The sequence below is a fragment of the Fukomys damarensis genome, unplaced genomic scaffold (genome assembly GCF_012274545.1).
Source record: "Fukomys damarensis isolate Sample0158 unplaced genomic scaffold, DMR_v1.0_HiC HiC_scaffold_16, whole genome shotgun sequence".
Lineage (NCBI taxonomy): Eukaryota > Metazoa > Chordata > Mammalia > Rodentia > Bathyergidae > Fukomys > Fukomys damarensis.
This window is the reverse complement of record NW_022900928.1, coordinates 27,952,610-27,973,814: the sequence shown is the minus strand read 5'-3', so window position 1 is coordinate 27,973,814 and position 21,205 is coordinate 27,952,610. Positions and strand designations below refer to the sequence as shown.

Sequence of the window (21,205 nt, the reverse complement as noted above, 5' to 3'; positions counted from 1 at the left end):
TGTCACCATGCAATATTCACTAAGCCTTGCAGGCAGCCCAGAGTTTAGGAAGCATGATGGCACAGAGATCATAGGACTTGCATTATCCCTTCAAAGTTGGAATTCCAACTCACACCAGATTTTTCCAATTCAAATTCAGTTTTATTAGAGATCCCAGCATAATAATTTTTTTTAAAGACTGGACTGTTGCTTTTTAATTTTCCATTCCTATTTAGAAAAAATGTCTAGAGGCAATGACAAAAATAACCATTTAGAAAGGATTCTTCTCCAGAAGTTTTTTGTCAAGCTTTAAGTCCAGGCTTTCCATTCTTTTTTTCATTTTAAATAGAAATGGTTTTGGAGTATGTCAACCTTTACTCGGCTTGCTACACAAGACCTCTGCCTTCTTAAGACATAGACATAATGCCAGGACCAAGCCTCTGGTCTTTTAATCAAGTCCATACTCGGTTGCTAAAGAAGCTTGTTTGAATCCCAAAGTCAGTTACAGTCCTAACCTTCAATGGTAGACAACTGATTGCACCACTTACGACATATACCAGGCTGAGGCAGAAGTGGGTCAGATGTCCTTTGTCTGCTATGGGTGAGTGATGTCGGCAGTTGAGCCTGTGTTCCCTTCCCCAGAGCTCACTGTGCAAGCTCACTCCCACCCCACCTCCACGCACTGAGCCTGCTGCCTGTCCAGCCGTAATGGGAGGTGCTTGAAAGTTATCAGAATAAATGATTTTCAGTAAGTGTGCACAAAGGAAAATTGTATATACTGTTTCGACCTACTAATCATTGATTCTCCATCTCTTCTTGGGATGCCTGTACTGTTAGGCAGATGAGGAGTTGAAAATACAGAGGAGCAACATCTGTGTATAAACATATGCCCTAAGTTCTTCATTAACTTCCTCGGAAACTGCTGTTTCTGAACATTGCATTTCCTTGAGAGGGAGAAATTCTCTATAATGTTGTACAATGCATGTAGAAACACTTTTTAGTCTTCATCTCACTGTATAGGTTTCACAGTAGGGCAGCAGGAAACCACAAAGGCATAGTAAACAGCTCCCTGTGTCAGCAACATGACAGCTCCTCCATCACTCATGCTGACTCTTGGTAATCTGGTGAAGTTGGATACATCATTACATTTTTATCTGTGCTCTGCCCGAGGTTTTCCCTAACCACTATTAGTGAGTAAAGATCTAGAGAGCTTTTGTGAAAGGGGCAAAATATAATCCGTGTCCTGGTCTGCAGCCAGGTGTTGGTGTACTCTATAATGGAGAAAGAGGATTATGAGAAGATTTTTGTTTTGGCTTTTGGTTCAACCAAGACTTAAAAGATTTATAGAAAACATCTTTATGGGACTAGGGGACAGAAATGTCACAGTAGGGAAAGGAGGTTGCAGACCACAAACACATCCAGTAGAATTCAGGGATAAAAACATCCACACAAGTTCACAGAACACAGAGGAACCTGACAGAATCTTCCTGAGCTATGGGTAAGAGGGTCAGGGCAAAGGGTAAGTGGGGCACAGTGAGAAATTCTGAACCTGTTCGGATTTAATTCTGCAGTGAATTCTTCTAAGTTTGTGCTTTTAAAATGTCATTAAGATAACAGCTTTTTAAACATTCTTTTGCCTCCTGTTTCCAGGTGACTCGGATTAAAAACCGTAGTAGCATAAACTTCACAGGATGGAAGAACAGTCTCGATGCAGGTGAGGCGAGGAGCTAGATGATAGGCGGACTTACATAGTAAGTGAGAGTCTGTACGTCTAGGCCTTTCCTCTGACCACTCTAAGTCTCTGACCTGCCAGAGGTGGCAGTTTATTTCCTCTGAAAGAAGCCAGTAATGGACACTTGTCTGTTGGCTTTGCCCAGAGCAGCAGTCCCTTTCTTGGGGCCCTTTCGTTCCTCTTTGGGCTCTTTTTTCACAGTCATGGCAGGGGATCTGTGTCCAGAGGATGTCTTTATCGTAAGCTCCTCTTCACTGTCTGTGCAAGATTCACTCTCGAAGAATTTTTCAGTCACTAGAATAAGGAAGAAAGGGGACATGAAAGGGTTTATCTGGAGGCATTTATCAGGAGAATAAGGTATCTGCTCACTTGATAATGCATCTTTTTCCCTAGTGGAGATCACATCTACTCTTGGGTAGAAAGTATGTGGGATCCTGAGCTCATTCAGCCTCTAGGTAAGGCTGAGAATTAATTCCTCCCTCATTGCTATGTCCACGCCATTAAATGAGCCTTTTATATTTTCATTAATTGCTCAAATCCTTTATTTGGGTCCTGGTCTTCGGAAGCTAACTTCCTGAGCTCTCTTTGTATCTGGACTGTCTGTATTTCAAATACCTACTTATAACACCACACTCTGACTACCTTCTGAGTATTATCTCTATGACTCATTGTACTTGCTGATTGCCACTGCTAGTTTTCCTCTTCTTAAATCTTTGGCCTACCAAAGCCCCACGTTGTCTGGCAAGACTCACTGCCACAGATCCCCTTCGCTAGCGCTGATGTCACCTACTCTCTGCACATCTTAAGTACAGGGAATTGGACATTATCACACCAACCTTCAGTTGTTAGTTCTGAATGATTACTAATTAACCCAAGATTCAGTAGTAGTCTACATCGTAAGGCTAACTCCCATACAGATGACACACTTGGTAGTTTTGAGTTATGGAAACAGAATCCAGCAATCTGTGTTTTAACAAGCACGCCAGGTGATTCTGATCCATACTGAAGTTTGAGAGTACATGGCAGACTATATATTAAAACACAAATATATTTAATTCTAAAGCCTATGCCTTGTGAACATTTGACTATTAGAAAAAATTATCAATAATTAAGATTTGATAAAGTGAGAAACAAAGTTACCAGTTCTCTTACTCTTCATCAGCCAAAGCCATCAAATACCTTTCATTCTGTCATTAAAACTATCCAAACCCTTCCCAAAGGGAAACTTGGAAAAAAACTTGATAGAGAGCACTCCTTATGTGCAATCTCCAAAGGGCCCAGGCAGAAACAGTGGTTTCCAACCATGACACAGAACTATGGAGGCTCTCTCAGCACTGCTGTATTTCACACACCCACCACAAGTCACAGCACAAGGTGACTTTAGAGAGCGGAAGCAGCAATGTCACCTAAATTCTTTCTCAGTCTGCAGCAAGTGATAAAGTAACAATGAAGGAAAACATTTTTTCTTAACTGAAAACATTAATCTACTCTGCATAGTAACTGCTCAATCAGAGAGAGAGGTGTTTTTTTCTATAAGGAACAATGATAGTTTCACGCTCTTAATTACTGATAATTCTAACACATTAGTCAAACTGTTCTAGAGCCCTAAGCTTCAGAATTAAATATATCTGTTTCCTAATACCTAGTCTGCAATTTAAGAAACTCTCCTAACTTTAAAATGCATTAAAATCACTTGGAATGCTTGTTAAAACACAGATTATTGGATTTTATTTCCAAAATTTCAGATTTAGTAGGTCTAGGGTGGGACATGAAAAGTTGTTGTTTTTTTTGGTACCGGAGATAGAACTCAGGTCCTTGTGCTTGCAAGGCAGGCAGCAGCACCACTGAGCTAAATCCCCCGCCTGAGAAGTTGTTTTTTAAAAACATGTTCCCAGATGACACTGATGCTCTGATCACAAATGAATAAGTGATAAAATATTTTTATTTTTTTCCTTCCTTTTAGTTTTACATGCTGTAATTAATTTTGCAAATGTGGCTTTTTCCTTGATTCTATCAGAGCTTCCCCCAATTTATCTGAGTTCTGATCAAAGAATTCAGGATGAGAAAGACCCACTAGTCACTGAAGGTATCCTCTTCTAAAGGCTTCAGTTCGTACACAATAAGGAAGCCAAAAGAGCAGATCGTCATCCATGTGTAATTTTCTTCTTTCACTTTTTAAAAATACAAAACGTAATAGATTTGCCAGTGTTAAATTAACTGGAGTTTAGAAACCCTGAATTCATATAATTTTGACTTATTAAGTGTTTTTGAAGGCCTTATTTCTCAAACCATCCTCCCCAAACCAGACATATTAGAGTCTCCTGGGAGCTTATTAGAACTGTAAAATCTTACCCATGAATTACTAAACCAAAATTTCAATTTTAGCAAGATCTTCAAGTAGCGCACAGTCAAAAAAGAAGAGATCCTGTCAGAGACTTTAATCTCTAATGGAGATGTTCCCCAAGAGGGTCCAGTCCATGGCCAGAGGCAGTTTTGATTGCTCTCTCTTTGTGGCTCAAAAAATGTACAGGTTTTCCAGGGAAGCCTTGTAGATTAGGTCTATTTCCTTTATGATCCTGGTTTCTCCTGTTGTTTTTGAGACTCAGAGGTAGAAGGAATGTCACAGCTTCAACTTTCACTTCCTGGAAAGTTCTACATTGTCAACTGTTGCATTTGAGCTGTCGTGGAGGTGGAAGTTTAAAAGTCAATTGTGACAGAACTGCTGCTGCTCCTGCTGCTGCTGCTGCTGATGTCAGTGCCCATTTTTGTATTTAATATTAAAAATGATTCCAATTAAAAAATAATTCCAATGTAAAATTATGAGTTATTATTTATTCAGCAGCTTAAATTAGGAAAGTCTGAAGAGCCATCAATTAAAATGAAACAACTTACTATTAGTTGGTACAAGCCATTCCTACTTAATAAGCCATATTCTGTATTCAAATAGCAGCATGTCTATAATATTACACTTCAGCATCAATTAGCTCATTATTTCTTAATGAAACCAAAATTGTTTCATTGCCAATTTTGTGTAATACATTGCTCCAGGGTGTTAAAAACCAGTCAGGCCAGCACCAACACAATTTCTCAATCAGAACACTCAGTGCACCTTAAAAGCTAAAAGGATTATTTGTAGGTAAAATGCTGTAGCTATTTCAAACTACAGAACAAAGGAGATTTCAAATAAAAAATATAGGGCCTTTATCTTTAGTTGAACATGCCAGTTTTCTTGGCTACCATCATTAAAGGTCTGGTTTCCACAGGTAACATCAGATTTCTTTTCCACTCAACTGCTTTGCTTGTAGAAATCAACCTCATGTCCAGAAGTTCACCCCAACTTATCTTAGGAGCCCAACTCCCCAGTCCCTGTTGCAAACTCACAGAAAAGGGAAGATTAGCTTTTTAAACCAAAAGAACAAATGTGATACAGCACAGGACAAGGCAAGCCTCAGTGCCGGTACATTTGGAACACTCTGAGCAGAGGAGAGCACAATTCCTTTGTTGGCAACCAGAGCCAAGATTCATTAGGTTGAGCTTGGACTAAAAACCTGACAAAAAGTGCTATGTGAGCACAGTTTTCATTGTTTTGTCCAAGGCTCTTAATAGCCCTGTCTGGAAGCAAGAGTGCAAAAAGTCCACATCCCACACCTGGGAAAAGCTGGAATACTATTTTAAATAAAACAATAAGTAATTAGGCACACATTCCTAATGAACTCTCAATGATATCATTTACTTTTTTCTTTGGGGGTAGAAGGAGAAGGAAAAAACTGGCACTGATGTTTCATCCTTTCCAATTAATGGTGGGGGTGGGGGAAAGTCAACAGTAAATACATGTATGACTACCAGAGGCAAAGAAACTATTGCCTTGAAAATGCTACATTAACTGGGTGTAGTGGTACATGAATGTAATCCCAGCACTTGCACTCAGGAGGCAGGAGGATTGCCTTGACTTTGAGGCCAACCTGAACTAGAGTGAGATTCTGTCTCAAAACTTCACCATCCCCAAAAAAACTACATTAGAATACTAAAAGCTTTAAAAGACCATAAACAAAAAAGGTCATTACAACCCCCCAAAAAAACAAAACAAAACAAAACACCCTGAATTCATAGGCTCACAAGAAATTTGGCATGAAAAAACATGTACAAGGAATCTTATTCCTAATAGGTGCTACAATCAAAATGGCAGAGGCCTCTTTATAGGAATGGAGGTGAGAAATAATGGAACAAGATGCTTGACTGACAGAATATTCTTAAGAATTAATAACCATGCTGTCTAGGAAAAGTTGATTCTTCAGATCTAATCAATCTTTTTAAGACAGAAGAATCAGGGCCAGGGATTTAGCTCAGTGGTTCCGTCGCCTGCCTTGCAAGCGCAAGGACCCGAGTTCGATCCCTGGTACCAAAACAAAAAAAACCCAAAAAGACAGAAGAATCAGCCAATGACTCAAGGCCTGAATTCTAATTCCCCTCTGGGCCTTTATAACCAGTGCATACTTTTACCTAACATGGCTTACAAAGAGAAAACAGAAAGGAAGCAAACTGGATGACTCATACCCTTCTAAGAACAAAGGGACCAAACACTAAAGATTATCTTTTCAGTCTTGTCCTTTGTAGGAGCTTCTTTCCCACTGCTCAAATTTATAAAGCAATCATCCTAAAATGTCCCTAAATGTCTAGGATAACATCTTAACTTTGTATTGTTTTCCATCCTGAAAGTGTTTTAAGATAATTACCTCACCTGATCCTTTATAACAATCCCTCATTTAGATCAAGAAACTCCCATTAGAGATGACATGACTATTACTCAAGATCATCAGGCTTATTTTTTACATGGAACAAAGAAAGACCCGATGTTCTAAGGTCAGCTACAGCCTTCTGTATACTCTGTTCCTCAAAGCATGGGCCACAGACAAGCAGTATCAGCACCACTTAGGGACGAGTCACCTGCACATTTAAGTCTGCAATGGACTTCTTTGCAGGAGATTACAGTACCTCTCTGTTAACCATTCTATGTCTGGATTTGGACTCAAAAATTTGTCTTACCTATGCAACCTTCCATATCCATGAAGGTTTTAGATTTCAGTACACGCTTTCGTTTTCTTTTGTTTTCTCCACTTGAGTTCTAAAAGATCAGAGGAAGATCAGAAGATACAATGGTAAGTTGACCAATGAAACTACAGACAAAAATAGCAAAAGCTTCAGGAACTCTTCATGTCATGGAAACCAATCCTACCACACAGAAAAGTTATGCTCAGTGTTTTACTATTTATAAGATGCAAGTAGCACGCAGTGGAAAGTACTGTATTGTTTCTCTATACAAGCTTTTCCTGGGAAGTGTTGGTACTATGATTAAAAAGATAAATAGGATAAGGATCTTAGTTAGAGGAGGGGAAAGACAAGGAACGCAGACCCAGGGGTGCTCCCTAAAACAGACCAGGATTTTCTCAGCACATGTCATAGCCCACAGACACCTGCTATGCTCAGCCTTGGTATTTCAACATTATGCCCATCCAGTTTAGTAGGAAACATGTTATTACTCATACCATTTTCCTTTTATCTATTGGGTTTTTTTTCATCATAACAAGGTCAACACAAGATTTAAGTGAGTCTTAACGTAATGAATTAAGGAAAACTAATAGTCACAAAGGAAAAAGAAAACTTGTCAGTATGTGTTTTCTTCATACAGTGGTACCTTGGCACTCTTTCTTTTTTAATTTTTTCCCCTGGTACCAGGGATAAAAGGTACTCTTTCTTAATTGATTCCAGGAGGTGAAACAAGTACCAAAAATTGTTTTGGCTAGGAAGGCTAGTTAAGTTATGAGTCAATTCTACACCAACAATTTCTAGCTTGTGTGTCAAGTACCAAAAAAACAATGAGTATCACAACTAAATTTTCCGGTCAAAAACGCATCAAGTACCAAGATGACTATACTTTGGTGCCTACACTAATAGATGCAGACAAAACACAATGAAGAGCATTCAAAAGGGCTGTTTCCTCATTTAGTGCCAGCTTTTCTCATCTAGCCTTTTTCTAGAAATTTCTAAAGAGTGACAAACATGTGTGTACTTGTATGTACATGTATGTATCTTCTGTCCTTCACACTTTGCTCTGGGGTAGCAGGACCTCTTTTTGCACAGTTTCAACAAAAGTTGTGTAGCACAGCAGCTCTGATGCTCAAGGACATGAAAACCAGTTTTTCAAACCCACCTCTTTAACCTTTCTGAGACTATGCCCTACAGCAAACTCTCCCTTTGGGTGAGAGGAGAAGGCATACAATGCCCATTTTGTCAACCTGTAGGGAAGCAGAATGAGACAAGAGCCATCTACTGGCATCTGCGAAGTCTACAACATGAGTCTCCACTCAGCACAGTAAATGTAGATCCTCAAGCAATCAGAGACACATGGAACAAGAAGCATCCTAGTAAGGTTTTACCTTGAAGGAAGGAGGTTCAGGCTCAGTCTTCCTCACTGGATCAGGAGGTGAAGATATGGGAGGAGGCAGGGATGGTGACTCAGCTTCGTAAGTCCCAGGAGAGTCTGGGATGACTGAAATAAGAGAACAAGCTTAGATAAGAAAACTATCAGCTCATTTTGTAAAAAGTAATTCATGACAACCAAGCACTCTGTAGTTATACAGTTATCTTTAAAATACACATTAATTTTATACAACTAAAATCAGAGAACCAAGAATTATGAGAACTGGAAATATAGATCATCTAAGCTAAATGTTTTATTTTAGTTATGTCAGGGCATGAAGGAGATGTATAAATATCTAATGATCACCTACCACGTGTCATATTGAGTATTCTTAGTTGAGTAAGCACAGGTCAGAGGTTCCTTCACTTGAAAAACTCACACAGCTTGCAAGTAAGGTTTTAAACCCAGGTCACTCTGATTGCACACCCTTCCTAGTCTACCTATCCACATTATCTTATTTATTTATTTTTTTTGGTACCAGGGATTGAACTCAGAACCTTGAGCTTATGAGGCAGGTGGCATCACCACTGAGCTAAATCCCTGGCCCATGACCTTACTATTAATGACCATCTTCACTCAAGATCAACAAAGGAGATAATCATCTGATTATACCAAATGCTCTGTGTCAGTCTTTGTGATTGTTAACTTCAGGACTTCTTGTAATCACCTGAGATACGTGTTAGGCTGAAAATTTCCAGTTGAGCTGGGCATAGTGGCCCATGACTATTATCTCAGCACTTGGGAGGCTGAGGGAAGAGAACTGCCATGAATTGGAGGCCAACCTGGGCTAGATAGTAAGTTCAAGGCCAGCCTGAACTACATAGTGAGATTCTGTCTTAAAAAAAAAGTTCCAGCTCATATTAAGAACATAAATTTTGAGGGAGAAATCATCTGTGGACTGATGCTCACAATTAAAGATTTAACATTCCTGCTGAATGTTCTGTGTGGGAACTATTTTCTAGTGATTGTCCTACTGATGAAACTTGTTTTGCTACATTAGGAGGAGCAAGAAAGAATGTTTTTAGGGAAGAAATAATGGTATGGAAATGAGAAGAGAGCACCACCAGAGGAATCCCATCATTTCTCAGTAGATAAAGAAACAAAGGTCCTAGTATCAGACTCAAGAGACAGAAGCTGAAAGTCCTCAGTTGACTTATGGCTGGTCAGGGGACTGGTTAGTTGCTTAGCTTCACCTGCTCCCCAGATCTCCTGGCTACATCCAAATTCTTAGCACAAGTCTTGGATCTGAAATTCTCTCTGATTAGGTCAGTGTTAAGAATTCTGATGCCTGAAGGTTTAAGGCCAAATGAACTAAAGAGGTGTAGCAGAACGAGAGCCAGAATGAAACAGTTTTACACTTCAAGTATGAAATGGGCCCCCACACTTTAAAAGCTCTAGGAGGCTAGCACATGATGGGAGCTCAGGCAAGAGAAGTGATATACACTCTAGAACCGAGAGCTCATTTGTTCTGGAAGCATAGCTCTTCAAAAAGCTGGGGCACAATGGCAGATGTGTTACAGGGGTTGGAGGAAAGTTTAGGCAGTGAAGAAGCCAAAGAAGTTTTGAGTACTCATGGTAATAAATTTAGGTGTTTTATTCCATTTCCACTTTTGCAGCCACTTGACTTACCCAAGGAAAACATTTAATCCCAGTGGCACTCACACCCCTCTGAGTACCATATACAGCTGTTTGTTTACCCACATCCCCACTTCAGGCTCTCGTTCTAAAGAGGCAGGAATGCCACAATTCCCCTGGTGCTGAACACAGAGCAACAATTCTTTTTTTTTTTTTTAAATAAAGGAAAATAATCACTTCTAAGCTAAACTTGGGATGAGGAGCATTCACATCAAGGAAGACTCAGCATATTCCCTTTCCTTCTACATGTCTCCCAAGAGAAACATAACAAAGAAAAGAAAGTATCAGAACCCCACCCCAATAATAGGAAAGGGAATAAAGGAGCTGAGATGAAGAAGGAATTTAGAAAAAAAATCCCTGGAAGACAAAAAGCAGATAGGAGAAAGTTGGCAAGAGAAAGATCAGGTCACTGAATGAGTCAGATGGTAGAGATTACTATCTATTCTAAATGTTTTATATGACTTTTGGTGATTTTTTTTTTTTAATGTGGTTTGGACCAGGGATTTAGCTCAGTGGTTCTGCTGCCTGCCCTGCAAGCACAAGGGCCGGAGTTCCATCCCTGGAACCAAAAAAAAAAAAAAAATGTGGTTCTAGGAATTGAACCCAGTACCTCATGTGCAAGCAAGGTAGTCTCTTTCCCACTGAGCTACACCCCCAGGTTTATCTGACTTATTTTGCTATTTTATTTATTTATTTATTTTTTGGTACAAGGGATTGAACTCCAGTCCTTGCACTTGCAAGGCAGGCGGCGGCACCACTAAGGTAAATCCTTGGCCTCTTATCTCACTTTTAAAACCGTGTAGCTCTACTGCTTTGCTCAAACTTTAAAAAAAAAAATGTTTTTAAAGGCAGAATGACCAAAATTTTTTAGACTTTACAAACATTATTCATACTTATAGTAACCCCTCAAATCACTGTAACTTGTTTTATACAACTGAGGTTCAAATAATTTTTTTTTAAAAACTTGCCCATACTCATATAAAATGGAATAGATGAGAATAGAAGTCTGTCTGTCTTACTACTTATCAAGTCAAGCCCTGACTCAACACATCTTTAGTGGTGAAAGCATTGACAATGTTTGAGGAATTTGTGTACTTTGAGTAGATTTGTTGTAAATCTGTAGATCTTCTGATAAGTACTAAAACATCACTTATTCCAGGAAAGCAATTTTTGTAGGAGCAGAATAAGAGCTGTGGGTAAGATCAGGGATTCAGCAATGTAACCACTTGTTTGTTGAATCTGCTGGCAGAGATGCATAACTGAATTCCTGGAAAGCATTACCAATTTCCTAGGTCTCAATATTTTAAAAATATCTAACCTTACCTTAAAAGAGGGGGAGGGTCATTTACTTAACATTCTTTATAAGCAACTTGCAGGAATGAAAATACTTAAACATATCTGTTACAACTCTGTTTCTTCCTAGCAATACATATATGCTTAATGCTGTTTCTTTCACAATCTGGCTGATTTTTTTTTTCCCCCTTTACAGAAAGAATCTGTAGAACTACTAATGGTGACTATGACTGGCATAGTAAAAGAAAAAAAAAATTGGCCCTTGGGTAGTTCCAATGTATAGGTGAGGGTACTTTTCTGAAAGACGGTTCCTGCAAGTACATTTACCACTGCTAAACACTAAACATCTTACAGCAAGGGGGTAGGGGTAATTTAAAAAAAAAATAAACCCCACTATATGTCAAGTAAACACTATTGTGGCATTCTTACACATCATCTTACTTGATGCTCATAAATAACACTACACAGTTTCTGATAATATCTCCATTTTTGAAATGAGGAAACAAGAAATTGAAGAAGTTAAGTAATCTGCCTAAAGTCACACAGTAAGTGGTGCAGGGAAGATTTAGACTTGGGTTTGTCTCATCCCAAAATCACTGCCATTTCCTCTACTGCTGCTGCTCCTCTGCTACCTACTATATTAGGACAGCAGACTCAGCAAATATCACGTAATCAATGTAACAGAAATAAGTTTGTGCGTAAAGTTTTAAAATAAAATCCCACTGCTCTAGGACAAAGAAATTTAAGAATAAAATGGCAGAGGCTGATTAAATTTAGTTAGATGCCAAAAATTATCTTTGCCAGTGGGAAAAAAAAATGAGAGCCACTGCTCTCTGTCATCTGTTATTATAGGTTGCTCCCCTCTATCACATTTCTTTGCACTCCTTTCCAAACTAAATAACCTCACTTGTATTTCTAATCACCCACAGGTAGTATTATTTTTATGGGCCATGGACCAAAACTATAAGGAATATTTCAGTAATATGTAACGGTGCCCAATCAACTTCAGTAATTCCTCAACTCACTAATATTAGAGTATCTAGTTTACCTTTTCTGTGGCACTGAGAATTGAACCCAGAGGCACTCTACCACTAAGCTACGTCCTGCCTCCCATACTTATTTTTGAGACAGGATCTTTCTAAATTACCCAGGCTGGCCTCAAACTTGCAATCTTCTAGCTTCAACCTCCCAAGCAGCTAGGATTACAGCCATGCCCCACCACCATGGCTGGGTACTTTACCTTTTTAATGTATATGAAGTTGATAGGTTCAAAGCTTTTTCTAGAATCTTTCCCACTTCTTCCCTTGATTGAAAGTAGGTAAAACTACTCTAATTAGCACATATTCTAAGTTACTCCTTATCCCATGCACCTGCGTTTAAATTCTTAACTGTTCAGAATGTTCCCTGATAGGCTTTTATTTCATTCATATACCTGGAAATCTTCCTTTTAGAAAGTATGGTCAAAACATTTTGATAAATGACATGGAAAGAAAATACAGCAACTGCATTCATAACTGAATGTTCACAATGCCCTAACTCTACTCATTCCAAAGATCCGTTAAAAAACCATACCTCTAAAGAGCACTGGTTCCTCTCAGTGGATGTCAGAAGCTGTGCTCCCAACACTACCCATGCATGAATGGTAGGATCTAAGTCAAAATGACATTTCTATCAGAGAGATTCAACTACCTGGTACCATTAAGGTCTATTCATTTATTTTGCATTACAATTTCTATATATAATTTGGTTTTTTTCACTCACTTGTACAATTGAGTTAGTAACTTTTTTTTTTTTTTTGGGTACCGGGTATCGAACTCATATCCTTGCGCTTGCGAGGCAGTCACCAGAACCACTGAGCTAAATCCCCGGCCCTGAGTTAGTAACTCTTTTTTGGAGAGATTCTGGTACCATTTTTAGTTCTTCCAACAATAGTTTCTTACAACAGTTTCTTCTAGTATCTTTGGATAGAAGATTCCTTTTTTTCCCACTCATTATTTTTCTTTAATCCCTTTTGGTATCAGTTTATTTGCATTTGTCTATGTACCTTAACACATGCTAAATTTCTTCGGATTAGATTTCTCCACATTCCCTAAAATGGTTTATGCACATTCTGCCACAAATTCTTGAAGAAGTGGATACAGCAACTTTTTATCCCTGGCTCTGAGTCATTCGGCATGTCACCTCAGTCCAGGTCTTTAGCTTCAGCCTCCTCCTCTTTCTGTGTATTTTCCATTACATGATTTAGTAGAGATCTTGATAGTCTTTTAAAAAGCACATTAAGTTTTCTGGTCTGACTCTTGCCCACATCTGCCTGCTTATCTTACAACATTGCCCATACCCTAAAACTAAAAGGGTTTGTAGTGTCATTGCCTTTCAACAATGTGTACAGACTACCTTCAATACCTTGATACCGAGAACATCACAATTCTTAAAAGATTCACATAAAGTTCACATAAAGTTAGCCAAAGGAATAACTTTTTTTTTTTAAAGATAATGCCTTAGTATAGGTAGTAAAAGAGCAATTCTAGTCAAAAGTCTACAGTAGATATCAAACAGAAATAGAGGCTGTATTTCTTCAATGCTTGGATTAATACCCTCATTATGACCTATAATAAATTACTTTTTAGTTTCTTGGGCATAATAATAAAAACTGATCCCCCTAGTAAATTAATAATAATGCCCACCTTCATCTTCACTGCTATCAGACTGAGGAAGTTTGATTCTTCTCCTCTTTTTCTTCACATTTCCAGTTTCCTTTGTTTCATCATCAGTTAACTCTATTCGCTTCACCCTATTGCTGTTCAGAAATAAATAAAGCATGTTACACTGAACAAAAATGTAAGCACTCATACGTACCTATGTATCTTTTTCTCATGGTCCTAATTCCAGTCAAAGTGGACCAATGACTTTTTTTTTGGCAGTGCTGGGGTTGGAACTTAGGGCCTTCTGCATGCTAGGAAAGTCCTCTACCACTGAGCTACTTCTGCAATACAAGGATTTTTTTTTGAAGGATATACTGTTAACTAAGCGCAACCAGGTCACTTGATAGGTGACCAGAATATAAGGTTTCTCTAATTCTCTATAGATCACTGAAAGCTACAACCAGATTATCAAGAATTTTTTTGAATGCCTTCCTGCTTTCCTTATTGGCTTGTCACTCATTCAACAAGCATTAAATAAGTAGCTACTACTCACTGCTGTCAGACTGAGGAAGTTTGATTCTTTTCTTTTTGTTCAATTTCTACAGATGCTCAAAGAACAAGGCTATACTCAAAGAACAATTTTATGACATTATATCTAACAACTTAGATGAACAAACTTCTTTAGAAACACAACTTATTAAAGATTGATTAAAGAATCAGAATTGAATAACTCTATTCAAAGAAGTCAAATTCACAATAAAAGAACCTTCCCATAAAGAATATCCAAACCTGAATTCAATGATAAATCTTTATCAAACATTTAAGAAAGAAATAGCTAAACTCCTTCAGAAATGAAGACACACCTCTCAACTGATTCTGTGAAGTTAGCACAATTTTGACACTAAAATTGACAAAGACATTACCTGAAAAGAAAATAATTGAGCTATACACCTCCTAAACACAGAGGCAAGGACTAGTGATGTAGCTCAGTGCTAGAGTGCTTACCTAACATTCTAGGGCTCTGGGCTCAATCTTCAGCATCACAAAAATCCAAATAAAACCACAGAGGCAAAAAAATTCCTAGTGTGACATTAACAAATCTAACCCAGAAATATATAAAAGGGATAATACATCATAACCGAATGAGATTCACCCCAAGAAATCAAGGTGCTTTAACATTGAAAACTCATTTGGTACAATTCACATTAGCTGAAAAACAATCACAATAACTCAATAAATGCAGAAAAAGTATCCATCATAATTTCAACACCCATTCATGATAAAACCTCTCAGCAAACTTGGACCAGAAAAGAAATTTTTCAATTTGGTAAAGGGCACCTACTAAAACCTGCATTTAATATTATACTTACTAGTGAAATAATAAATGCATTCTTGGCAATAAGCACCAACACTAAATGTCAGGGACATTTTAAGCCACCTATATCATATGTTTCTGGGAGAAAGGTCCACAGGATAGAGCCTTAACCCTCTGAAACATCACTATTTTGTTGATGGTTTTTACTCAAGTTGCTCTAACCTTGCCACAAAAGTCAGGTCTTTGTGGGCCTATCAGTGCTGACAGTGTCCTTTAGAATTTCTTTCAACAGACTAATTCCTACCAACTATGAGGTAGTGTCTCAAATTCCTGGATCCATTTTTAACAGCTTGTGTGCTTTTTATTTTCTTTTCTAATTACATTTTACCACTTGAAAAATAAACTCATTGATATAAAAAGAAAACAAAGAACTTTTTCTCTTAAATTTGACTGGAAACAGTAACCTCTCATTGGCAATTTGAAGTGAAACACACACACATACACACACACACACACACACACTCACACACACAGGCATATTTATGTCATGTTAACGAATTTAAAATGAAGAAATGAAGTAAAGAAAAAAAGACAATTATACATCAATGGAGACAAAAATATGACTTAAGAGTCCTACATCACCCAAACTGGCTGATTTCACAGTCCTACTTCACCAGATAAGCTACTGAGTTCTCTTTTCACTTGGTTGTAGAGTTGTATCCCTGAGGTACTAAGCAGAATTTAGGACTCAACTGAAAACAACCTGCTGTCAATAAGCCCACAGACCTTCTCACCCCCAGCAGACATTTCCCTTACAAGTGACAGAATTTTCCTACCATTTTTTTTCCATCTGCTGCATCTTAACAGGCTCTGCTTTTTTGCTGGATTTCTTCAGGTCTGCAGGAGTTGCCAGCTTTGGTTCAGTGACAGACACTGGAGGTTGCTCCACTATTTTTTCTTCTTTCACTGCTTGTTCTGAGTCCAAATTGACTTTAAGTTTATCTACAAATAAAGTATAGCAGATGATATATAACCCCATCATGCAATATTAATCCGTCATTCTTTTGACAGTCCACTATGCGCCAGGTAATGTTAGCAGCAAAGACTAACAGGATAAAAAACAATCCCTGTCCTAACAGAGCTCAGTCTATTCAGAAAACATTTCTCCTTTCTAACTACTACTGTAGCTATTACTCCTCTCATTTCTGCCTCTTGCTAATCTTTCATCATATCACAGCCCCCAGGCCAAAGGATAGTAAAAGTAAGGTTTAGAAAAATAAATACTGTACAACTTTGTGAGGTATCATCTTTCTCTATTTTCAGATGAGGAAAACTAACAGTGACAAGGATTGAAAGATGCAAGAGTATATAGCTTATAAATGGTGACCACAGTATTGGTACCAAAACCTTTGCTTTCTATTATATTCTACCTTTTAATGCCTGGATCCTCTTATCTCACAATTACCTTAATGATAAAACTGAAAAACTATTTTGGTTCACTTTTGTTTCCCTTTGGGAAAGTTATTTTACCTAAAAATCATTTTTCTCTAAAAAAGGTGAGGATTGTAAGAATTAAGAGAGATCAGATATGAGGTTAGGCGATTTACTCAGGGTAACACTGACAGAAAAAGTAAGAGCCAAGATATGGACTAAGTCAGTTTAATGCCCCAAACTCTTTCCCTACATGAAGCTAAAACAACAACAACAACAACAAAACCCCACAACTAGGGCTTGGTGTAGAGGACTAATAAATGCTCACAAGAAGGGCCTAGCCATCTGAGAAATTATAGAAACATAATCTAGCCTTCACACTGGAATTAGTGACAGCTTTCTGTAAGCAAAGGTACAATATACAATTAGAAAGCTGTCAACAGTAGGCAGTTCCTCAATAAGTTTGGTTATATGTTTGATCACAGCTTCAATCATCTACAGTGTAGAAAAAAACACTCACATTTTAAGTCTTGACTGTTAAGCACAGGACAGTGTAATAATTTATAAATCATGTATATTATTTGAAAAGTGTAAATGATGGATTAAATGCAATCTATTTATACTTTTGAAGACTTGAAGGGGAAATCTAAACAATGAATCCACCTGCACAATAGCAGTATACGTTATTTTCTTGCATTTTCAATACTATTATTCTCAAGTATCAGTGTTTTTCAGACTTTACCACCAAGATACCCCAAACTGAACAGGAGATAAACATGTTACAAATGACAGCATTTCATTCCTTTTTATGGCTGAATAACATTTCATTGTTTGGATAGACCACATTTGTTTCTCCATTCATCAGATGATGGACTTTTGCATTGTTTCCATTTTTTGGCTATTAGGAAAGTTGCTGTATGGCTATTTTGTAAAAATTTTCTGTGCAGATATACAGCTTTAATTTGCTTGGATACTTACAAGAGGAATTAATGGGTAACTCTTACGTTTAAAACTTTTTAAGTTTTTCAATGTGAGTACACCATTTTACATTCCCCACAGCAATATGAGGGCTCAATTTCTCTACATCCTTGCCAACAGCAGTAAGTTTAAAATGTTCAAGTCCCCACAATAAACTCTCCTCATCCAATTCTCAAGCTTTATTTTCATTGCAGTGATCTTGTCATGCATCAAAATATTATAAAAAATCATACTTTTACTCTGAACATTCAGCCATAAAAAATATGTGAAATAAACCAACTTTGTTAATGATTCTTATTAGATGAATAATTCTTTTGTTTTGTCAGGGTTTTTCCTCTCCCTGTATTACATGTTATAATAATATCTGTCTAGCAATTATAATCATTATTTTATTTTTTCCATATATTTATCTTCAGGAAGTGTATAATTAATATTTGCTAAATGAACACGTAAGCATATACACACATATACATATGTGTGTGTGTGTGTGTATACACACACACTTTGGTATTTTTTACAATTGGCAAATTTTCATATAGCTTATTTAAAAAAAAAACAATTTTAAAACTTAAGGTTATGAACAAACAAACATGTGGGCCTCATCAGAACTACCAAGAAACTACAATTTGCTTGAGTCCAGGGGCCCAGTAGCAGCCCCACAGGCCAGGGACATCATCAGCACTACGTGTTTTCACAGAAGCAGAAGTTCTGCTGTGCACTCTGCCCACAAAAATACAACTGTGCTTCTCAGCCTAAAATTATCACATTTTCTATATACTGTACTTTCAGAACACAAATATGGTCTCCCCTGATAACTTTCATGGCAAATAAAACACTATTACCCCAATCCCTCTTTGACTGCCAATTTGACTACCACAGAAGGCAGAATTCACATTAATTTTGCTTGCATAGGCATAAGAAAAAAACATTTCCCTGAAAAATCTTTGTAAAATTGATGCTCAAGAAAGTGTACCATAATTATCCTCTGGCTGCTGAATTTTTCCTGGTACTCAGCCACATGTCCCAGGGGATAGATATACTTGAAATGAGAAGCATAAAAATATGTGGCTATTGCTTCTTCCATAAGAAAGAGTTCTCATTTATATTTTTTAAATAAAAGAGATTATTATCTTCTCACAATCTAAATTTTAAATGATCATCACTACCTATGCTGTTCAAATTCACACTGAAGTTTAATTCATTACTGTGAGTAATCTGCAAAAAATAACTAAAGAAACACAAAAGATGTGTTTTTCTGATCCCTTAGAAAATAGGTGAAACTGGGCCGGGGATTTAGCTCAGTGGTTCGGTGGCCTGCCTTGCAAGCACAAGGACCCGAGTTCAATCCCGGTACCAAAAAAAAAAAGGTGAAATAAAGGTAAACTGATGCCAGCACTCACCATATTAACCTTGACAAAATACTGCTGAGTGAGTGGCCCTTTTACTTTAATCACTCATTTTCAGTAGAATTATGAAGCAACTATTTCACTCTTTTCAAGGCATGAAATGAAAGCAGAAATAGTAAATTACTATCTCAACTGAGTCCAAGTTATCCAGTAGGTCCACTGTGCTAACTGCTTAGTTTCATTAGTGTATTGGTCAGTATTTACAAATTTATGTTAGGAAGTAGGAATGCCTGGACAGGCAAAAACGAGACATAGTGGCCTTCACTTCAGTATATGTTACCATGTTAATATTCATTTATCAATCCAAGGAAAGTAAGATCATGCTTACTCATAGCAGCTTTTCCAAAAAAATTGCTCATTGTATTCCCTTTTCCAGGTGCTTTGCTTCCAGCCGAAGATACCTTCAAAGAGAGAAAGATACTCTACTAAAAAGGAAAATTCAGAAGAAATGGATTCCTATATACATGTGAATTATCAAAACTGAATCAAGAAGATATAAAAATCCTGGATAATTCAATATCAGTCAGTGAAACTGAAGTAATAAAAAAATTACCAACTAAAACATAGAAAAAAACCCATAAACACACGGTTTTTTTTCTTAGTGCTTGGGTTATCCTTAAAGCAGCACTATTTCAAGTAATCTCTCCAGCGACAGAACATGCTTTCCTGATGGTACAATCTTTATGTAATCAAGCAAAAATGTATAGGCATTACATATAAGAACTAATCTAAAACAATAATCCAGACCACACAGTATCTGATCCTAATTTACAAAGCTTTGTCATAGTTCTTGTAAAATTATCCATGATAGGTCTAAGCTTTTCTTAAGTATATTCTAAAATGATTTACATTGAGATTAAAATAGATCAGATGTGTCAGGGAAGTAGCTCAGTGGTGCTGTGCCTGCCTGGCAAGCACAAGGTCCTGAGTTCAATCCCCAGTACAGAAAAAATCAAGCAGATTATAGATGGTATGGTTACAATACAGGGGAATGGGAAAGATACTATATTTTTAATTATCAGAAGTGGATGTGAATTCTGGTTTTACCATTTAATAGTGGCAATAGTAATTTAAGAGTAAATTACCTAGCAAGTTCAGGCTTCAGTTTTACCACATACAAAATAAAAATGCTAAGGCCCAAACAGGATAAATATGAATATTTAAACAAAGATCAATAGGAATTCAATAAATGTCTGTCTTTCTCTCCACCACTCTTTCCCCTTCCCAAAGCAGAATGTTGAAAATTACAACAATGGTGATAACAGTAATAACAATAATTATACTTTTCTGGATTTTAACAGTATTGTGATATTTAAGTCAATGTCCTTAATTTAGTTTAGATAACTGAACAACAACAACAAAGAGAAGTGAATGAAAAAAGAAGCTAAAGGAACAGAACAAGAGGATTAAATACACTAGAAAGATACATAGGGTGTGGCAGAAAAATTATGATGAATGCTCAAAATTTTTTACATTTTATTACAGTAAAAGACTTATTGCCATCATTTTCCCTCAAAACATTTTCCTTCTCTTCAAACACACTTATCCCATCATTCTTGCCACTATCTGAAGCAGTTCTGGAAGTCCTTTTTCATGAATGTCCTTTACTTGCTCTGTCATACCTGCCTCAATGTCTTGAATCAATTTAAAATAGTAACTTTTCACAGCCATTTTGACTTTGAGAAGGAGACAGAAGTCGCATGGTGCCAGATCTGGTGAGTAAGGTAGATGAGGATGCTCCTTAATGTTTTCAAGAGCCTGCCTTTCTGTTGGATGACACTCAGCAGCAGCACTCACTGTATTTTTGATCATAGCTCATAAATACACCAAAAGAGGACTTCCATAACTGGTTCAGAAAGCAACAAAATAAATGGGCTAAGTGTATATGACGCAAGAGATGTAGGGTATTTGTGAGATTTAATGGCAATGTGTCTTTCACTGCAATAAAATCTTAAAAATAATCATTAATCTTATATTTTGATTACATACTCCATATATGGCAAAGTACAGCATATAAATGTTCTCAAAATGACACAGGGCTAATATAAAATTCCTTGACTTTTACAATCTTTGAGGTGTTTTCACACATGCATTATTTCAGCTGGGTCTTATGACAACCTTATGATGCATACAGGGCAGGTATTATCATTTTATAGAAAGAAAATCCCAGGCTTGGTAAGAAGTATTATCAAAGCATAAAGGACTATTTCAGATAAGAATATCATGGGCCGGGGATTTAGCTCAGCGGTTCGGTGGCCTGCCTTGCGAGCTCAAGGACCCGAGTTCAATCCCCGGTACCAAAAAAAAAAAAAAAAA

General features: G+C 37.3%; 1 protein-coding gene across 1 annotated transcript in view; it reads right to left on the bottom strand.

Annotated features, from left to right (window-relative positions):
- Positions 1 to 17: 17 nt before the first annotated feature.
- Positions 18 to 21,205, bottom strand: part of Pold3 (DNA polymerase delta 3, accessory subunit) — a 46,252-nt gene continuing 25,064 nt past the window's right edge. Inside the window, exons 7-12 of the mRNA XM_010603283.3 lie at positions 19,218 to 19,290; positions 15,911 to 16,076; positions 13,802 to 13,914; positions 8,146 to 8,258; positions 6,755 to 6,833; positions 18 to 2,005 (exon numbers count right to left, since the gene is read on the bottom strand). Of these exons, the coding sequence (XP_010601585.1) occupies positions 1,803 to 2,005; positions 6,755 to 6,833; positions 8,146 to 8,258; positions 13,802 to 13,914; positions 15,911 to 16,076; positions 19,218 to 19,290 (747 nt within the window). The 3' untranslated portion in view covers positions 18 to 1,802. The remainder of the gene's footprint in view (positions 2,006 to 6,754; positions 6,834 to 8,145; positions 8,259 to 13,801; positions 13,915 to 15,910; positions 16,077 to 19,217; positions 19,291 to 21,205) is intronic.